We start from the raw sequence: 15,472 nt of genomic DNA, 5'->3' as shown, positions 1-15,472 counted from the left end.
AAAAAAATATCCTCCGCTCTCTTCCTGGACCTATCGAAAGCCTTCGATATGGTAAACCATCAGTTACTTCTATATACTTTAAAAAACCTGTATCTAGATACTCCAGCCCTTGACTGGTTTCAAGCTTACCTCACTGGGAGACAACAAACAGTAATGTGGCAAAACAAGCTCTCCTGCCTACTACCAAATACCATAGGAGTTCCTCAAGGTTCCATATTAGGACCTCTCCTCTTTTCAGTCTTCATAAACGACATCCAGTCATCCCTGAAGCCACCTGCATTCAATATGCAGATGACTCTACTATAATATGTTCCAATGCCTCTCTTGCAAATCTACTAACTACCACCCAACATAGCTTCACCAAAGTCGAAAACTGGCTTGCCAACCATCTCCTGATCTTAAATCCAAACAAAACCAAGTTACTTCTCTTCTACCCAACCAATAGATCTCAGACTGAAAACTTCACTATAAAATCCAATAATGGGACCATCATCTCCCCAGACACCTATACAAAGCTATTAGGAGTAAACATTGACAATAAACTCAGATTTGATATACATATCAACCAAGCCATTAAGTCAGTCAACAAGAAACTTGGGACCCTATATAGAATTAAAGCCTTCCTTACCAATGCCAGGGCAGCCACAGCCCATTCACACCTTCTCTCTACCCTACTATATGCCTCTCCTGTCCTCACTCACCTTAACAAATCTGATCTGGCCAAGCTCTCATCCTGCTATAATCACATTGCCAGGTTCGTTACAGGCCTACCCTACAGAACACACCACTGTACTAACCTGAAAATGCTTGGACGGATAGAATTCCCACACCTTCTTCACCAGTCCCAACTCATAGAGGCCTTCAAAATCCTTAAACAACCTGAGAATACCCCAGCACTAAAAACTTAATGACTCCCTACTCCAATCTAAGCTGCCTTCTCAGCAAACAGACTCCTTGTCCAAACAACTAAATCTCTCAACCTAGGTGGTGACGCTATTTGCCAACACCACTGGTAAAATATGGAACTCTCTCCCAAATAACATCACGCTTGCAACTTCTCTAAGTCAATTCAAAAATAGTCTAAAACTCCACTTCAAGTCACATTGGCTATGTCCTTGCTCAAACCCAGACTAGCTCTGTGCCATTAACTAAAACATAAACAACTAGCTAAGATGATAAGTACTTTGTATACTGTGATAAAGAAATATGTATCCTGTCTAACTCTATGTCATTATACTGCCTACCGTCCTTGCTAATATGTTATTAATGTTACATTTGTAGTAATCTCAGAAATAGTAATGGCAGTCTTGTACTTGTATGTAAATAGCCTACGTTTTTGTTAAGTTCTTTCAGCTCATTTACTGTACCTAATTATCAATGTAACTCTGTTGGAGCTTTTCTCCCTGAGCCTCCGCTGAAAAAGGACATGTATCCAGTCGGACCATCCCGGTTAACAAATGTAAAATAAATAAATAATAATAAATAAAGTATCACAAATAAAATACCTGAACTCCAGGCCACAATAGCACACTACTCCCAAGACATAGTTGCTTTAACAGAAACCTGGCTAAATAAAAACATAGCTAACTCAGAAGTTCTCCCTACCGGCTACAATATCATTAGACAAGACAGACCACTTTGTAAAGGGGTGGAACTGCCTTACTGTACAAGTCCAACTTAACTGTCCATCAATTACCAAACTCCTACCCCAATAATTGGGACATACTTATCTCACTTCAACTTCACCCTAAAAAGGTAATCTATCCTGGTGTTCTTCCACATACTCACAAGAAACCCTTATTCTGGGGGACTTCAACCTAGACTGGTTCACCTGTATATCAGAACCACCAAGTAATCTAATAAATCTCCATGGCTACCAGCAGTTAGTCTAAATTCCAACTAGATGTGATAAAAAATCTAAAAGGGAATCCATCCTTGATTGGGTCCTAACTAACAACCCCACATTGTACCCTCACACAGACAGTCTCCCAGACGCCTTAAGTGACCACAACATAATATACTTTACACGTAGTAGAACAAGCATATGCAAAACTAACTATATATCCACTAGAAACACAAAAAAGTCTCTCCCGAGGTCCTCAACACTTTACTCTGCAACTGTGACTGGACCCCCCTAAAAATCCTCCCACTTGACCAGGCTGTAGCATATTTCAACAAAACATTTCTACAACACCTAGACACTGTCACTCCACTGCGAAAAATCAAGGACCCCCTGGCTCAGTAAAGAAACCAAACAAATCCTCAAGTCCAGAGACACTGCCTGGCTTTACTATCAAAAAAACAAAGAAACACAAAGCCTAACTAAGTACCAAGAACTGCTCAACCGTGCAAAAAAATGCATTAGGCTGGACAAAAAAGTCCTACTACACAACATTACAAACTAAATACCAACACAACCCGCAAACATTTTGGAAAAATGTAAACCAGCTACTAAAATCCACCCAAAAGGCTACCCCCAAACCAACCACCCCTGACACTAAAGTTCCCATCGAAACACAATTCAACTCCCACTTTGTGAACTCAATTCTATCCTTAGTATCACAGGACAGTTCCTTCCTCACTATCCCCCCCCAACACAAATAACACTAATACAAGCTTTACCCTCAAAACAGTTTCCACCACTTCAATCAAAAGCATGCTCTCCAAACTAAAAACCTCATCAACAGCAGCCGACCTACTCCCCAGCTATTTCTTGAAACTCACAGCAGATGCTGTTGCTATCCCAGTCTCCACTCTCATAAACAGATCAATTGTTGAAAACTATGTGCCCAAACACTGGAAAATATCCTATGTTACACCCATACATAAAGGCGGGACCTCCACTGAACTTAATAACTACAGACTCATTGCTTTACTCTCCCCCCTGGCCAACATCCTAGAAAAATGCATCCATACCCAGATGCTAAACTATCTCCTACACAGCAACATCCTGTCACCTACTCAGCATGGTTTCAGACCTGCCCATAGTACCACTACAGCCCTCCTCTGCTGCACAGACACAGTAAACAGTCTCATAAATGAAGGCCTACAAGTGTCAACTCTTTTTTTGGATATGTCCAAAGCATTTGACACAGTCTCACACCAAATCCTGCTAAATAAAACTAAACTAATATCATCTATTAAATTCCACTCTTACCTGGTTCCAAAGCTACTTAACTGACAGGTACCAAAGCTGTGAAATGGGAAAATTATCTCTCCCCTCAGCTGCCCATAACTATAGGAGTCCCACAGGGTTCTATCTTAGGACCACTACTATTCACAGTCTTCACAAAGACCTCCATACCTCCACACAGCATGCATCTATAATTCAGTATGCAGATGACACTACCTTAATCTGTGCTGCACAAAACATTCCCACCCTCCTGCAAACAACTCAACTAGCATTCTCTGACATTGAAAACTACCTTACCAAAGCCCAACTTATCCTCAATCCAAAGAAAACTCAGCTTATGATTATAACCAGTTCTAACAAAAACACTAACAGTCAATTCACTATCTACTCCACAAATGCTACTCCAATTGCTCCAGTGGCACAGGCTAAGCTATTGGGAATAACCATAGACTCCCACCTAAAATTTGATAGTCATCTCAACTTAACTATTAAAAAACTACATGCCAAACTGGGGTCACTCTACCGTATCAAACCATTCCTTGCCAACAACACAAGATCAGCCATTGCTCACTCCCAACTTCTATCCACCCTACTCTATGCATCTCCCATTCTGACTAATCTCAACAAAACTGAACTAAGCAAAATGGTAGCCTGCTATAACAGAATTGCCTGCTTTGCTGCAAATTCCTCATATAGAACTCATCACTGTACTGCTTTGAGACAGCTCCACTGGCTTGAACTGCCCAACCTACCTACCTACAATCAGCTCTGCCTCTGTCATTCTATTACCTCCCCAATAAGCGTCCTTTCCTCAAAAACCTAGTACAACATCACTCAGCCAAAAGGCCTCTTAGATCATCAACTACTACTAGAAGTCACCAACAGCTACAATAGCTTTGGAGATGCACTATATAGTAGTTCAGTGGCTAACAAATGGAACTCTGTCCCTACTAGCATTCAAAACACATCATCCAAAGCCTCCTTTAAAGACCTCATCAGGCAACATCTCAAGCAAAGTTGGCAGTGCCATGATTGCTCCCCAGGCTAGTGAAAGCGGATAACATATACATACTAAATCTAGAGCACTTGATAATAGTTTTCAATCTTACTAACAAACACTGGCTAATCAACAATGTATGTACTGTACCTGTGTACTATGTATGTATTCTGCTTATGTTCCAAATTTCAGCTGTATACCACAAATCTATTAATTACCTATATTTTTAAAATTAATATTTTTTTGTTTGTTCTCTCCACTGTAACTGTTTATGTGCCGCATGCCACTGTAAAAACATGTCTCTTGTAATTTGTGTGTATACTGATCATGTCTAAATAACTAAATGTGTCTGTAATTTTTCTTTGTGGAGCTTTTCTCCCCGGGCCTCTGCTGAAAAAGGGCCTTTTTGGCTCAGACAGATATCCCCGGTTAACAAATGTAAAATAATAAATAAATAAAATTTAGATGACTAGATGGGCGATAATAAATGCATGCTTGGAGTTTGCAGGAATGATCTTTTAAATATGAAAAACTAGTATAGTCATGCTAGTACTTGGATGGATAGGCTAAGGCTCGATGGCTCTCTCTGACTGTAAGCTTAGTAAAACCCTATGAATCCAGAGACAGTGTAGTGACACTTCAGAATATAGTCCAACCTTGAAAGAATGGTAAATGTATCATCATCTGTTGTTGTCAACCTGTGCAACGTGCCACCCTGTCAGAGAGTGCAGCTGGCCAGAAGATTACTTCCTAAGTCTTGGTTAGTTGTGGTATGTGGTGGGGAGGGGAATAAAGATTATGTGCCATTCAAGAGTCCCGATACATGTAAGACTTTTGTAATTAAAAAAATGCATACCAAGTGCATAGCCGCTTCCATCTGGCAGCTTCTTTGGTTTAAAGACAGACTTAAAGTTTTCGAAGTAGAAAGGAAGTCTAACACTTGTCAATGGCACACCAATTTGCCGGAAATACTCTTCTATTTCTCCTTTACCGTCAAAGTGTTCTACTTCCAGCTTGCCATTTGTCAGTTTGTACACATTCTCTAAACCGCTGAACACAACGTGCTGTAGGCCAGCTTGTTTAGCTACATCAGCAAACCGCTTGCCCTATTAAAACAGAAAAGAAAATCATTAGCTGTGTAGCTTACTAAAAGGTTCTCGGTACCAGATGCAATGCTGTTGGAACAGGACTGGCTGTGATTACCTGCCGCACCTCCTTGTCCTTATCATGGTACTCCCAATAGTTTGTGACGAGGAAGACTGCATGTGCTCCATGAAGTGCTGCCCTGAGTAGCTCTACATCATCCAAATCTGCTTTAACTACTTCAGCACCAAGTTTTTCCAGATCTTTGCAGGCTGGTTTACTGAGATCTCGAGACACAATCCGTACTTTGAAAGTTCCATCTTCCAGAAGTGCTTTTGCTACAGAGCCTCCCTGAGCTCCTACATAATTAAAAAAAAAAAAAAAATAGAAATGAGGTTTAAATGATTAATAAGCAACAGCTCCTTAACTCAGGGTTTGTTACATGGACCTAAAAATAATACCAAACAGTCATTCTGAAAAATATCAGTATTGTGCAACTATTTTATGATCAACTAAAAGCATTACAGCATTACCAAAATATTCTGAGGATTTAGTACAATACCTCAATTTTATCTACTGGTCTAGAAACCATAAAAGCTTCATAATTGTCAGAAACTTCAGTATGCTTCTATACCTCCTCCCCTTAACTTTCTGGTTACTGTCTGCAGTGCAAGACTTTAAAAAGGGGTCTCCTACTTGTAAAGCATATCCAAGCATACCCTTTCACAACAAAAGCTGTCCCCTGCTCAGTCATAACCTCTTGACATGGAGAGTCGCAATGGGATTCATACAACTGAAGAATAAAAGCTCAAAACATTGTTTTGTGAGACTGAGCATGCAAATGATGACGTGTGCGGTGCGAGTGTTGTCTGTCTGAATGGCATGCAAATGTGAACTGCATACTGTAACATATGTGGGAAAGTACATAGTATTCTGCAAAAGTGGAAGCAGTGACACAAGTCTCACTAGCAGGTGATGTGGCACATGCAATCACAGTGCAAGTGTGACGTCGGGGCAGAGTGAGACTGAACACAGGTGTGGGCATCTGATGGAAAAAGTCAGAATCTCCACGCCCTTTTGTCAACAGTATGCTAGCTTCGAGTTAAAATACTGAGTACAATGGTGTGAGAGTTAACAATGCTATCCACCTCCGACATAAAACAGTGCGCTTTATAGTTTAGTAAGTTCTTTGTTGTGATCTCTGGTGTGTCATGTCTCCATATCTACTGGCGTATATATATATATATATATATATATATAGATCTGATTTTTTGTTAAATCTGGTAGATGCAGGAACACGTTTGTTCTGAGGTAACTGGAGAGTACCATTCATATATGCTTTGAGAAGTTAAACCTGGTACATTAAAAACTGTAAACTGTGACACTATTGTACATGTTGTCTATTACACAGACAAGTTATTTTATTAGTACTGTACATAATACAGTGCTGAAAAAGTTATAGTCTGCAAGTTCAGTGCATTAATCAGACTTTGGTTTCAGCAACCAGAAGGTGCATCCAGCAGCAGGCACCAGCAAGTGTTATCAGTCATCATTAAATAACTTTTCAGAAATAAGCAAACTCTTGCAGGAAAAAGGAGCAAGTAACTAGGATACGGTATATAGTACAGATGGAGAAATCTGCAATTTGCTCTTTTACTGAAGACATATTCAAAAGAGGTGGTACAGCCACAATAAATCTAGGACAATTCAATCGGTTTCTGAATACAAATGGCCACCACTACTGCCTCACTGTGGGCTACTAGTAAATGGAAACCTGGAGGAAAAGACACTTAAAGATGATGTCAAGAGTTGACATCAGGTAAAGGTTTCATGATAAATGTCACGTCAGCAGGATCAAAGCAAATCTGATATAATGACAGGCTTGTTTTCTATGCACTTTGCATCAAATAACAGGGACCCCTATGAATCCACAGGATGGCAGGTCGCATTTAAAGGTTAAGAAAAAAATTTAGATGCCCAAGGTACCTCATAAGATAGGGGAAGACCCCCCTGTCATTGTCTTGCTTTTTTCTTAGACGGCACTGTATATGCCAGCTCAGTGCACAAAAACATGCCTCAATACTCTCTGCCGATGAATTCTAGCTATACTGAGGTAGTGGCAGGCTAAAGAGATATAGATAGTGGAATCACAGCTAAAGCAAATGGGCAGTAAGTAGGGCCCAAGAGTAGAGGAGCATGGTAACAGAAAAGTAATCGAGGTAATTACTAACTCTGTACATTAACAGCTTGAATACAGAGTATATACAATTATAGTCATAAACATGACAAACACATCACCACAAAATGAATCACTGTAACAAACAAAAGTATAATGATATATATAACAAAAGAACTAAGGTGCAATCCCAGCAGCAAGCATTCAACCTGGCCCTGCAAAGCCAGCAGTAGTCAGGCCATCAGACTTCTTTTACCAGATAAGAAAAGCAGGCAAACAATCATGCATTAACATTTAAATAAGGGCATTATCCTACTATGTAATATTTTATGATGTAAAAATTCAGTCATTGACAAGTCTCAGGAAGTAGATATTCTGACCAGAAAAGTCACAAAAATGTAGCAGAATACATGTGGAGATGGGGTGGGTGGGATTAATGCAACAAACGGTGAAAAGCTTTAAGTGGCTCACTGTTGAAAAGTTGGCACTGGTAAGGCAGAGTGCCAACATGACAAAAAAAAAATAAAAAACACCAAAGATACAGAAGAGCAAATATTGACTATTGCTCTTCTCCTTTAAGCTTTTCTTCAGGGGGGGGGGGGTAAGCCAGTGGGGGAGTCCTTTAGTGTCTTAGAACAAAACAGCACACCAGGGTAAAATCCAACACTACTGATGACACTACTGTAAAACGAACCCACAAAAGATGACTAAAATAAAATAACTTACAAGTCACACATTCCAAATTTAAGCAAAAGAATCAAACAGTCAAATTTGCCAAGCTAAAACACAGAGTTCTGCATTAGGAAACGCAACCAGTCACTACCACATTTGATTCATCCCTACAAAGGTGCCTCAGGCAACACTACCTTTGAAAATTTCAAAAAATAAAACTAATGCTGCTTGCTAATACATCATTGAGAAACATAAAATAACAAAAACAAATTCACAACCCAACTCCAAATACCTTAACCATGTGTCTTGGCACATTCAAGTTCCTATAAAGTACATCCCAAATCTTTTATTACAACACATACCAGAGATGTTTACTACGCAGCACCGCCATTTAAAAATGAAGGCCCAGCAAATGCCAACACAAGCATTTCAAACTGGGCATCTGCATAAGCTAAGACCAACACTCATTTAAAGCCAACATAGATGTTCATTATATACAGAATAAAAGATAAGTAAAAATGTTTCTTTTTTTAATCTGTTTTAAAGTCGATTTTCACAGTCTGTATATATATATATATATATATATATATATATATATATATATATATATATATATATAAGGACTTGTGCTTAACATTAAGGTAATTCCAGGTCAGTCATCTCAGAATGAAGGTTTTAATATCCCCCTCCTGTTTTGCAGTTGTTGCTGCCTGCCCCTTATGATAATTTGACAACATAATTCCCTCCCTCCCATCTTCTTCCTGTTTATTGGCTGCTGACAGTAAGCATATTAATATCATTTTGCAAAGTTTCTTTCCTTTAGCTATTCACAAGACTAAGAAATTTTTGATAAAATTGCTTAATTGAACGTCGTACTGATGCTTCTTGTACTGTATTTAGTGCTAAAATAGAGAGTTTAGATTTATTTAGGTAGATTTAGTTGAGTTTAAATTTGTGAGGCGTCCTAACACTGCTATGTACAGACACAAATACTTAGAATTAAAATGTCCCTATAAAAAGACTACAACAAAAAACTCCACGGTACCTAGTTGCAGAAAGAGCAACTGGCTTTCTTGCTGAGAAACGCACCCCTTCAAGTACAAGCAACAGTCTAGTAGCCAGCTGTTAACCACTCTTATACCATCCACAAGCAATAAAGGACAAATTAAGGATCCATAAGCACATATTTGCACTTTTCTATTATCTCTGCAACCAGCTTGGTGCATTTGAGAAACTTGAGACAATGTAGCAATTGGCTCATGACAACCACCTAATTCTTATGCAAAATGATAATAGTATGCGGGAGATGTAATTACACAGTGTCACTGGCATACCTTTCAACTGCCCAGATATTTGTCTCATATATTTGGTCTGTTTCTCACAAAACTGTGGTTATCTGGCAAATCAATAGCAGATCGAGAACTGAAGTCAGAAAATAATGACAGACATTTGACTGCATACCCTTCAGAAAATACATGCTAATGCAAAACCCTATCTACTTCCTAAATTTGTAAGAACAATATTTAAAAATTGTCCCTATTTTTGGGCCCCCCACCCATTATTTATGGCTTTGTTCAGATTTCTTGTTCTAAGAGGTTGAGAGCTATGGACTCAGTGTAGGTAAAACAGACAACACCAAACAGGTTGTCAGTAACACACACACACACACACACACACACACACACACACACACACACACACACACACTCTAGAGCACTCTGCTAAGACAACACACACCAAGACACACACTACATCATCACAAGGTGTCTCAACCTCTAAGCCTATAGGGCAAATCGCCACATAACACATTATTTTACTCACAGGAGATTCTGTTTGATGCACTGATGTCCCACTCACCAGGTTGAGCAAGTAGAGAGTTACAGTCAACTACCTGTCATGGCCCAGGATCCACCAGATCACGCATGCACTCAGGTCACCGCTCACCAAGTACCAGTATTACTCTATCATAGCCCATGTGAGTGCAAATGGACTTAGACATACCTCCCTGGACTGTATGTAGCGAGATATGATGTAGCTCTCATACTATGCATCCCAGGCCAGTATGAGTCTAGCATTGAGCAGCATTCTACTTTCTCCAAAGATGATACCACAGTAACAACAAAAGAAAACTTTATTGATTGGCTTAGTTTGTGGTGTCACTCAAAGGGGGTGCAGCTTTTGCCTTGGAGGATATGGTAGGACACATTTCTTTGCCAGGGATAGTTTGCATCTATCCCCTCCGGGTGTTCAAATATGGGTTAAAACCTTGTCCACCCCTTAGTCCCTTTTTAGGCAATGCCAATCTGATAAACTTACCAACATAGCTAAACTTGTCTCAGAATAATCTAAAAGGTGTTACTGCTCAATGCCAGGAGTCTAAGCAGGAAACTCCCCTCCCTGCAGGCTCTCCTCATCCTGAAGAATACAGACATCTATGCAGTTACTGAGACTTGGTGTACAACCTCAGAGAGCACCCCAGTAGTGCAATATTATAATGCCTTCCACACATTTAGACCAGCTACTGCACAAGTAGGGTCTAATGATGGAGGAGTCTCAATTTACACCAAACACAAACACACTTCAAGGCTGGTCAGACAGTATGACATACTTGAGCTTTTTCATGTGTAACTTAACAAATAAATTCTCATACCATTTCCTTGTAAGCTATAGGTCCCCCTCCATGACTAAGGAAGCCCATATCATGTACTTAAAGAACCAGAGGCATTCCCCATTCGACCTAACACAATATTCAGGGATGACTTTAACCACCCCAACATGAATTGAGAATCATACATAACCTCAAACATGCAGGCCCAGAGATTACTGGACTTCGTTAGCCCAAACATCTTGGAACAGCTAGTCTGCACACCCACCAGGGATGCAGGTATTCTTGGCCTGGTCCTCACAAACATGACAGAACAATGGACTCCCTTAGAATAACTTCTCCAAAGCTGACTTTGCGCTCCTAAAAACAGAGGCGAGTAACTTCACGGCACCCATGCAAATGGAAAATAGGTGCGTGACTGCCGAAACATACAACAATGCACTGTACAAACACATACATAAATGCATGGAACTTGCCATACTCAACAAAACAAAGACTCTCTCCTCCAAAAAACGGAAGCCAGTCCGATGGTCCCCTGCCATTAACAAACTCTACAACATAAGGAAGAAACTGTTTCAGAAAAAGGTGAAGTCCCAAGACTGGAAAAACTCCCTTATTAGCCTTAACTAAAAGTTGAGATCCCTCATCAAAACCTCTAAAGCTAGCTATGAAAGTAGAATTGCAGCAGACACTAAAAACAACCACAAAGCCTTCAACAGTTATATGAAGAATCTTTACAGCAACACCCAGATTTGCTCTGAGTTACTGCACACTGGTACCTCCTATACTGAGCCAACAGATATTGCCAACATACTGGCTGACAGATTCAGTACCAACTTTACCCCTCTCTCCCCCCATAAAAGGGTCAATCACAATACCAGAAGAATGCCAGGCACAGAGCATTACTGCAGCACAGGTTAAAACTGCATTGTCCAACGCCAAGAATACAGCTTCCATGGGAAATGACAATATACCGGGCTGTGTCATACATGAACTACAAAGTGAACTGGCACCACACCTGTGTGCCCTGTTCAATCACAGCCTCACCTCAGGCTTTGTCCCTACAGAATGGCACACTGCTACAGTCATCCCTTTCCATAAAGGGAGAATGACTACAGACCCTGGGAATTATTGTCCCATTAGCCTGACGAGTCTGATATGTTAGGCTATGGAGCGCATTATCATGGACCTAATTAACAACAATATAGGTAATCTCCAAACTCTAGTTCCCACACAATTTGGTTTTGTGAAGGGTAGATCATGCCTGCTCAACTTGGTTGACTTATTTGAGTCAGCTGAGTCAGTCACCAGAGTTGTGGATGAGAGCAAGGCAGTTCATACAGCCTACCTCGATCTGGCCAAGGCCTTTGATACCATTCCCCACTCAGGAATTACTGACAGACTCACCAAACTAGGCATCAACCCCTATATCACTAGGTGGGTTGCAAATTGGCTCACAGATAGAACCCACAGTGTGAAAGTAGCAGACTCAAAGTCAGACTGCCGAAAAGTCATGAGTGGAGTCTGTTAAGAGAAAAAGTTTTAAAACATACTATTATTTGTCTCTTTCTCCCATCTAGCAAAACGAATATGCTATTTGCTGAAGTGTTGGTAAGAAAAGGTCATTGAACCATGTTTATTAAAGATGGGCTTTATTTATGATAGATGTAGCTTGCTTATGAACTTGAACAACACCTGTTTTCTATACTTCTGAATAAGAGTTAATTTATTGAGGCAGGCTCTGGAAAATTCCAGCTACCACTGTGGTTTTGAGGTAAACGTTCTACACCAACTGTGGTTTTGAGGTAAACATTCTACACTAGCTGTGGTTTTGAAGTAAAACATTCTTTTCTGAGGTAAATTGTGATCCTAGATGTTTTTCATAGCCAAATGTCAACTGTTAGAAATGTAACAAAAGCTATTTTGGCTAGTAACAGGAAAGTATAAAAGTTGATGTCAGTAACCAAGCTGATCAGATTGAGATCATCTTGGCCAACATGTTGCTGTAATCTGGTTAGCAGTTAATAAAGGAAATTTGCATCACCTGAGGCAGATGTGACTCGCTTGAATTTTTTCTTCTGACATTTTGGTCCTTCGGACCGGAAACCTCTACGAAGATACGGATCAGACTGACAGAGAGACCGAAAAACCTGCACAGGTGAGGGTTTCTCATCTTAAGATTCCCTCGACGGAAAGCCCTCCGACTGATTTGTCGTTGGAAAGAGGCCGGCCGCTCTCTGATCCCTATCTGAGGGACAGTTTCCGAACCAAAAGGGGAAACTGAGTCTCATCTGGTTCAGGTAGGATGAAAATACCTTTTTTTTCTTTTAATTTAATTTAACCTTGTCGACAGGGGTTTTATTTTTAGTTAAGGGTGGGTAGGAATAGTTATCAAGATTATTTCGTTAGGATTACCTGTTATTTTGTTAGGATCCCCGTTAAGATAGCCCCATTTTGTAATAAGCCCTGTAAAAATAATTTTGATGCAGTCCAAAATTATACAGTCCTAAAAATAAAAAATGCAGTCCTAAAATATACAGTCCTAAAATAAGAAATCTAAGGAAAACATGGGTTCAAGTTGCTGCAAGTGTGAGAGTGATGCCTGTTTGAATGTTGATGCTAAGTATATGAAAAGTTTAAACAAAAATAATGTTAAATTTTTGAAGAAGTGGAAGTTGAAATATGATTTTGATGGTACACTGAATAAGAATGCCTGTGCAAAATTGGTTAGAGATTTGAAAAGAGATGCAGGAACTAGAACTAAAAGCAAAGACAATTGGGATTTCCCCAAGCACAAAAATGGTTAGAAGAAGCAAATAAACGAGCTATAAAAGAAAAACAGTGTCAGGAAAAAGAGAAAAAAAAATCAAACGGGATCACTGGTGCCAAGTGGAAAAGTAGCTTTATTTTTAGATAAGGAGGATGAGCACACAGTTTGTGCAGTACAAAGGCAGGCAACCACCCCATCATACGGTGAAATTGCTGCTGCCATACCGGGGGAACCTCCTCAATATCAGTCTGAAGATGTGGGATCTGTACAGCAGGGTGGGTTATTAGCTGCTCAAGGAAATGTTGTGACCCCTCCAATTTACTCACAAATTCCCGTAGTACCTAAAGTTGCTTTGCAACAGATAGACCAACCTATGCAGTTAAGGTCAGGACCAGCAGGGCAAGGACATTGGGCTATTAAACTTTCTGTCCATTCAGAAGCTCTTCCCTTAATACAAGTTGCAAACCCACAAGCAGGAGATGTTGGACAAGAACCAACTATTTTAGTTTATCATCCCTGGGCTAGAGAGGATATAAAGCAAGCTACGGATGGTATTCCTCATCCCAAAGTTAATTTTCAAAAGTTTTCTGAGGACATAGTTGGTATGCATTTAAGTTATCATCTAAATGGTTTAGAAGTAGAACAAGTAGTGCGACAAATCTTAGGTCCAGATTGGCACTTAGTTTGTGGTACTTGGACATGTAAGGCAGATGACGGCACTACATTAAAGCATAATTCTGGGGTGTTAGACACACGAGTCACTGATCTGTTAAAGAGAATTTCTGATAAGTGGCATCCAAGAGCAGATTGGACAGTAATAAATCAGTGCATTCAAAATGATGATGAATCTGTAGATCACTATATTGTAAGACTGACAGAAGTGTTCAATAACCATTGTGGAATGGTAATTCCGCAGGATCAAACTAATGATAGTCCATATGAACAGCAATTGAAAAATGCTTTGCTTAAAGGTTGTAAGGCTCCAATATATAGTTTTATTACTAAGCACATGGTAGATCACAGAACATGTAGACTGCAACCTTTGTTTGAATATGCACGGCATGCTGAGCGACATTTTAACCTGAAAAAGAAAGTACAAGTGTTGACAGTAGGGGATGATGGTGGTATATTCCTAGTACAGGACCACAGGGGGCAAGGGTGCCGTGGTGGCGTAAAAAAAGTGGGGGCCCGCAATGGGACACCAATGAACCGGGTGGACATTCAGCCTACAGGGAAAGGTTAAAACGTGGAGAATGTTTTAAATGTGGTAGACGTGGGCACTTCGCTGCCGACCGTGAAGAGTGGCAACATCCCCCACAGCTTACGAACAAGGGCTCCGCATGACTATATGATAGTAAAGAAAGGCACCATCTTCATTATGGGGATAGTGAAGAGGCAGACACTCTCTACGATGAATGTCAGAACACTCTAATGGAAGGGCGGGATTGTGACTGTGAAGTCATAAACCTGGCAAATTTGGGTATTGCTATGCATCTAGATCAAAAACCCATGATAGAGTTTTTGGTTGAGGGACAGAAAGTGGAGTTTTTATGCGATTCGGGTGCATCGCGTACACTTTTGGGTCCAGCAGTTCTGCCTCCGAACTGAGAAACAGATGAGTTTGTCCTTGTAAAAGCGGCAAATGGGAAAATTTATAAGGAAGCACTGTCTCATCCTCTACTGTTCACAGATCCGCAAACAAACCAAACTGTTAGGTGTAGGGTAATTATATCAAAAGTCTGTCCAGTTAATTTGCTAGGAAGAGATTTGATGCATGTGTTTGGAATAGCGGCAGTTCCCACACCTAAAGGTATTGAGGCAAAAAGGTTAGCGGATGGCTTAGTAGTACAGGGAGTACAAGACTTGTTTTACTGGTATAGCCTAGACTTGATTTCAGACGGCCCGGGGAGGGTTGATACAGAGTTGATCAATCTAGCTCTAAGTAAATCTAGGAGTGGGTCACCACAGGTTGCGGCACACTTGCATTGTAATGTTCTATAAGGCCCTTGGTCCGGATAATTTCAGACGGCCCGGGG

At 40.3% G+C, this 15,472-nt stretch overlaps 1 protein-coding gene across 2 annotated transcripts in view; it reads right to left on the bottom strand.

The window, feature by feature from the left end:
• Window positions 1-15,472, bottom strand: part of LOC122793036 (nmrA-like family domain-containing protein 1) — a 62,812-nt gene that overhangs the window by 31,940 nt on the left and 15,400 nt on the right. The window contains exons 2-3 of one of the 2 annotated variants that reach the window (XM_044060698.1): window positions 5,343-5,572; window positions 4,987-5,236 (exon numbers count right to left, since the gene is read on the bottom strand). In XM_044060698.1, coding sequence (XP_043916633.1) covers window positions 4,987-5,236; window positions 5,343-5,572 — 480 coding nt within the window. Of the gene's footprint in view, window positions 1-4,986; window positions 5,237-5,333; window positions 5,573-15,472 lie in introns of both variants that reach the window. The other variant, XM_044060697.1, reaches the window with a different exon arrangement.

Source organism: Protopterus annectens, chromosome 2.part0 (assembly GCF_019279795.1).
Source record: "Protopterus annectens isolate FY-2018-M chromosome 2.part0, PAN1.0, whole genome shotgun sequence".
Taxonomy (NCBI): domain Eukaryota; kingdom Metazoa; phylum Chordata; order Ceratodontiformes; family Protopteridae; genus Protopterus; species Protopterus annectens.
This window is presented reverse-complemented; position numbering and strand designations above follow the sequence as displayed.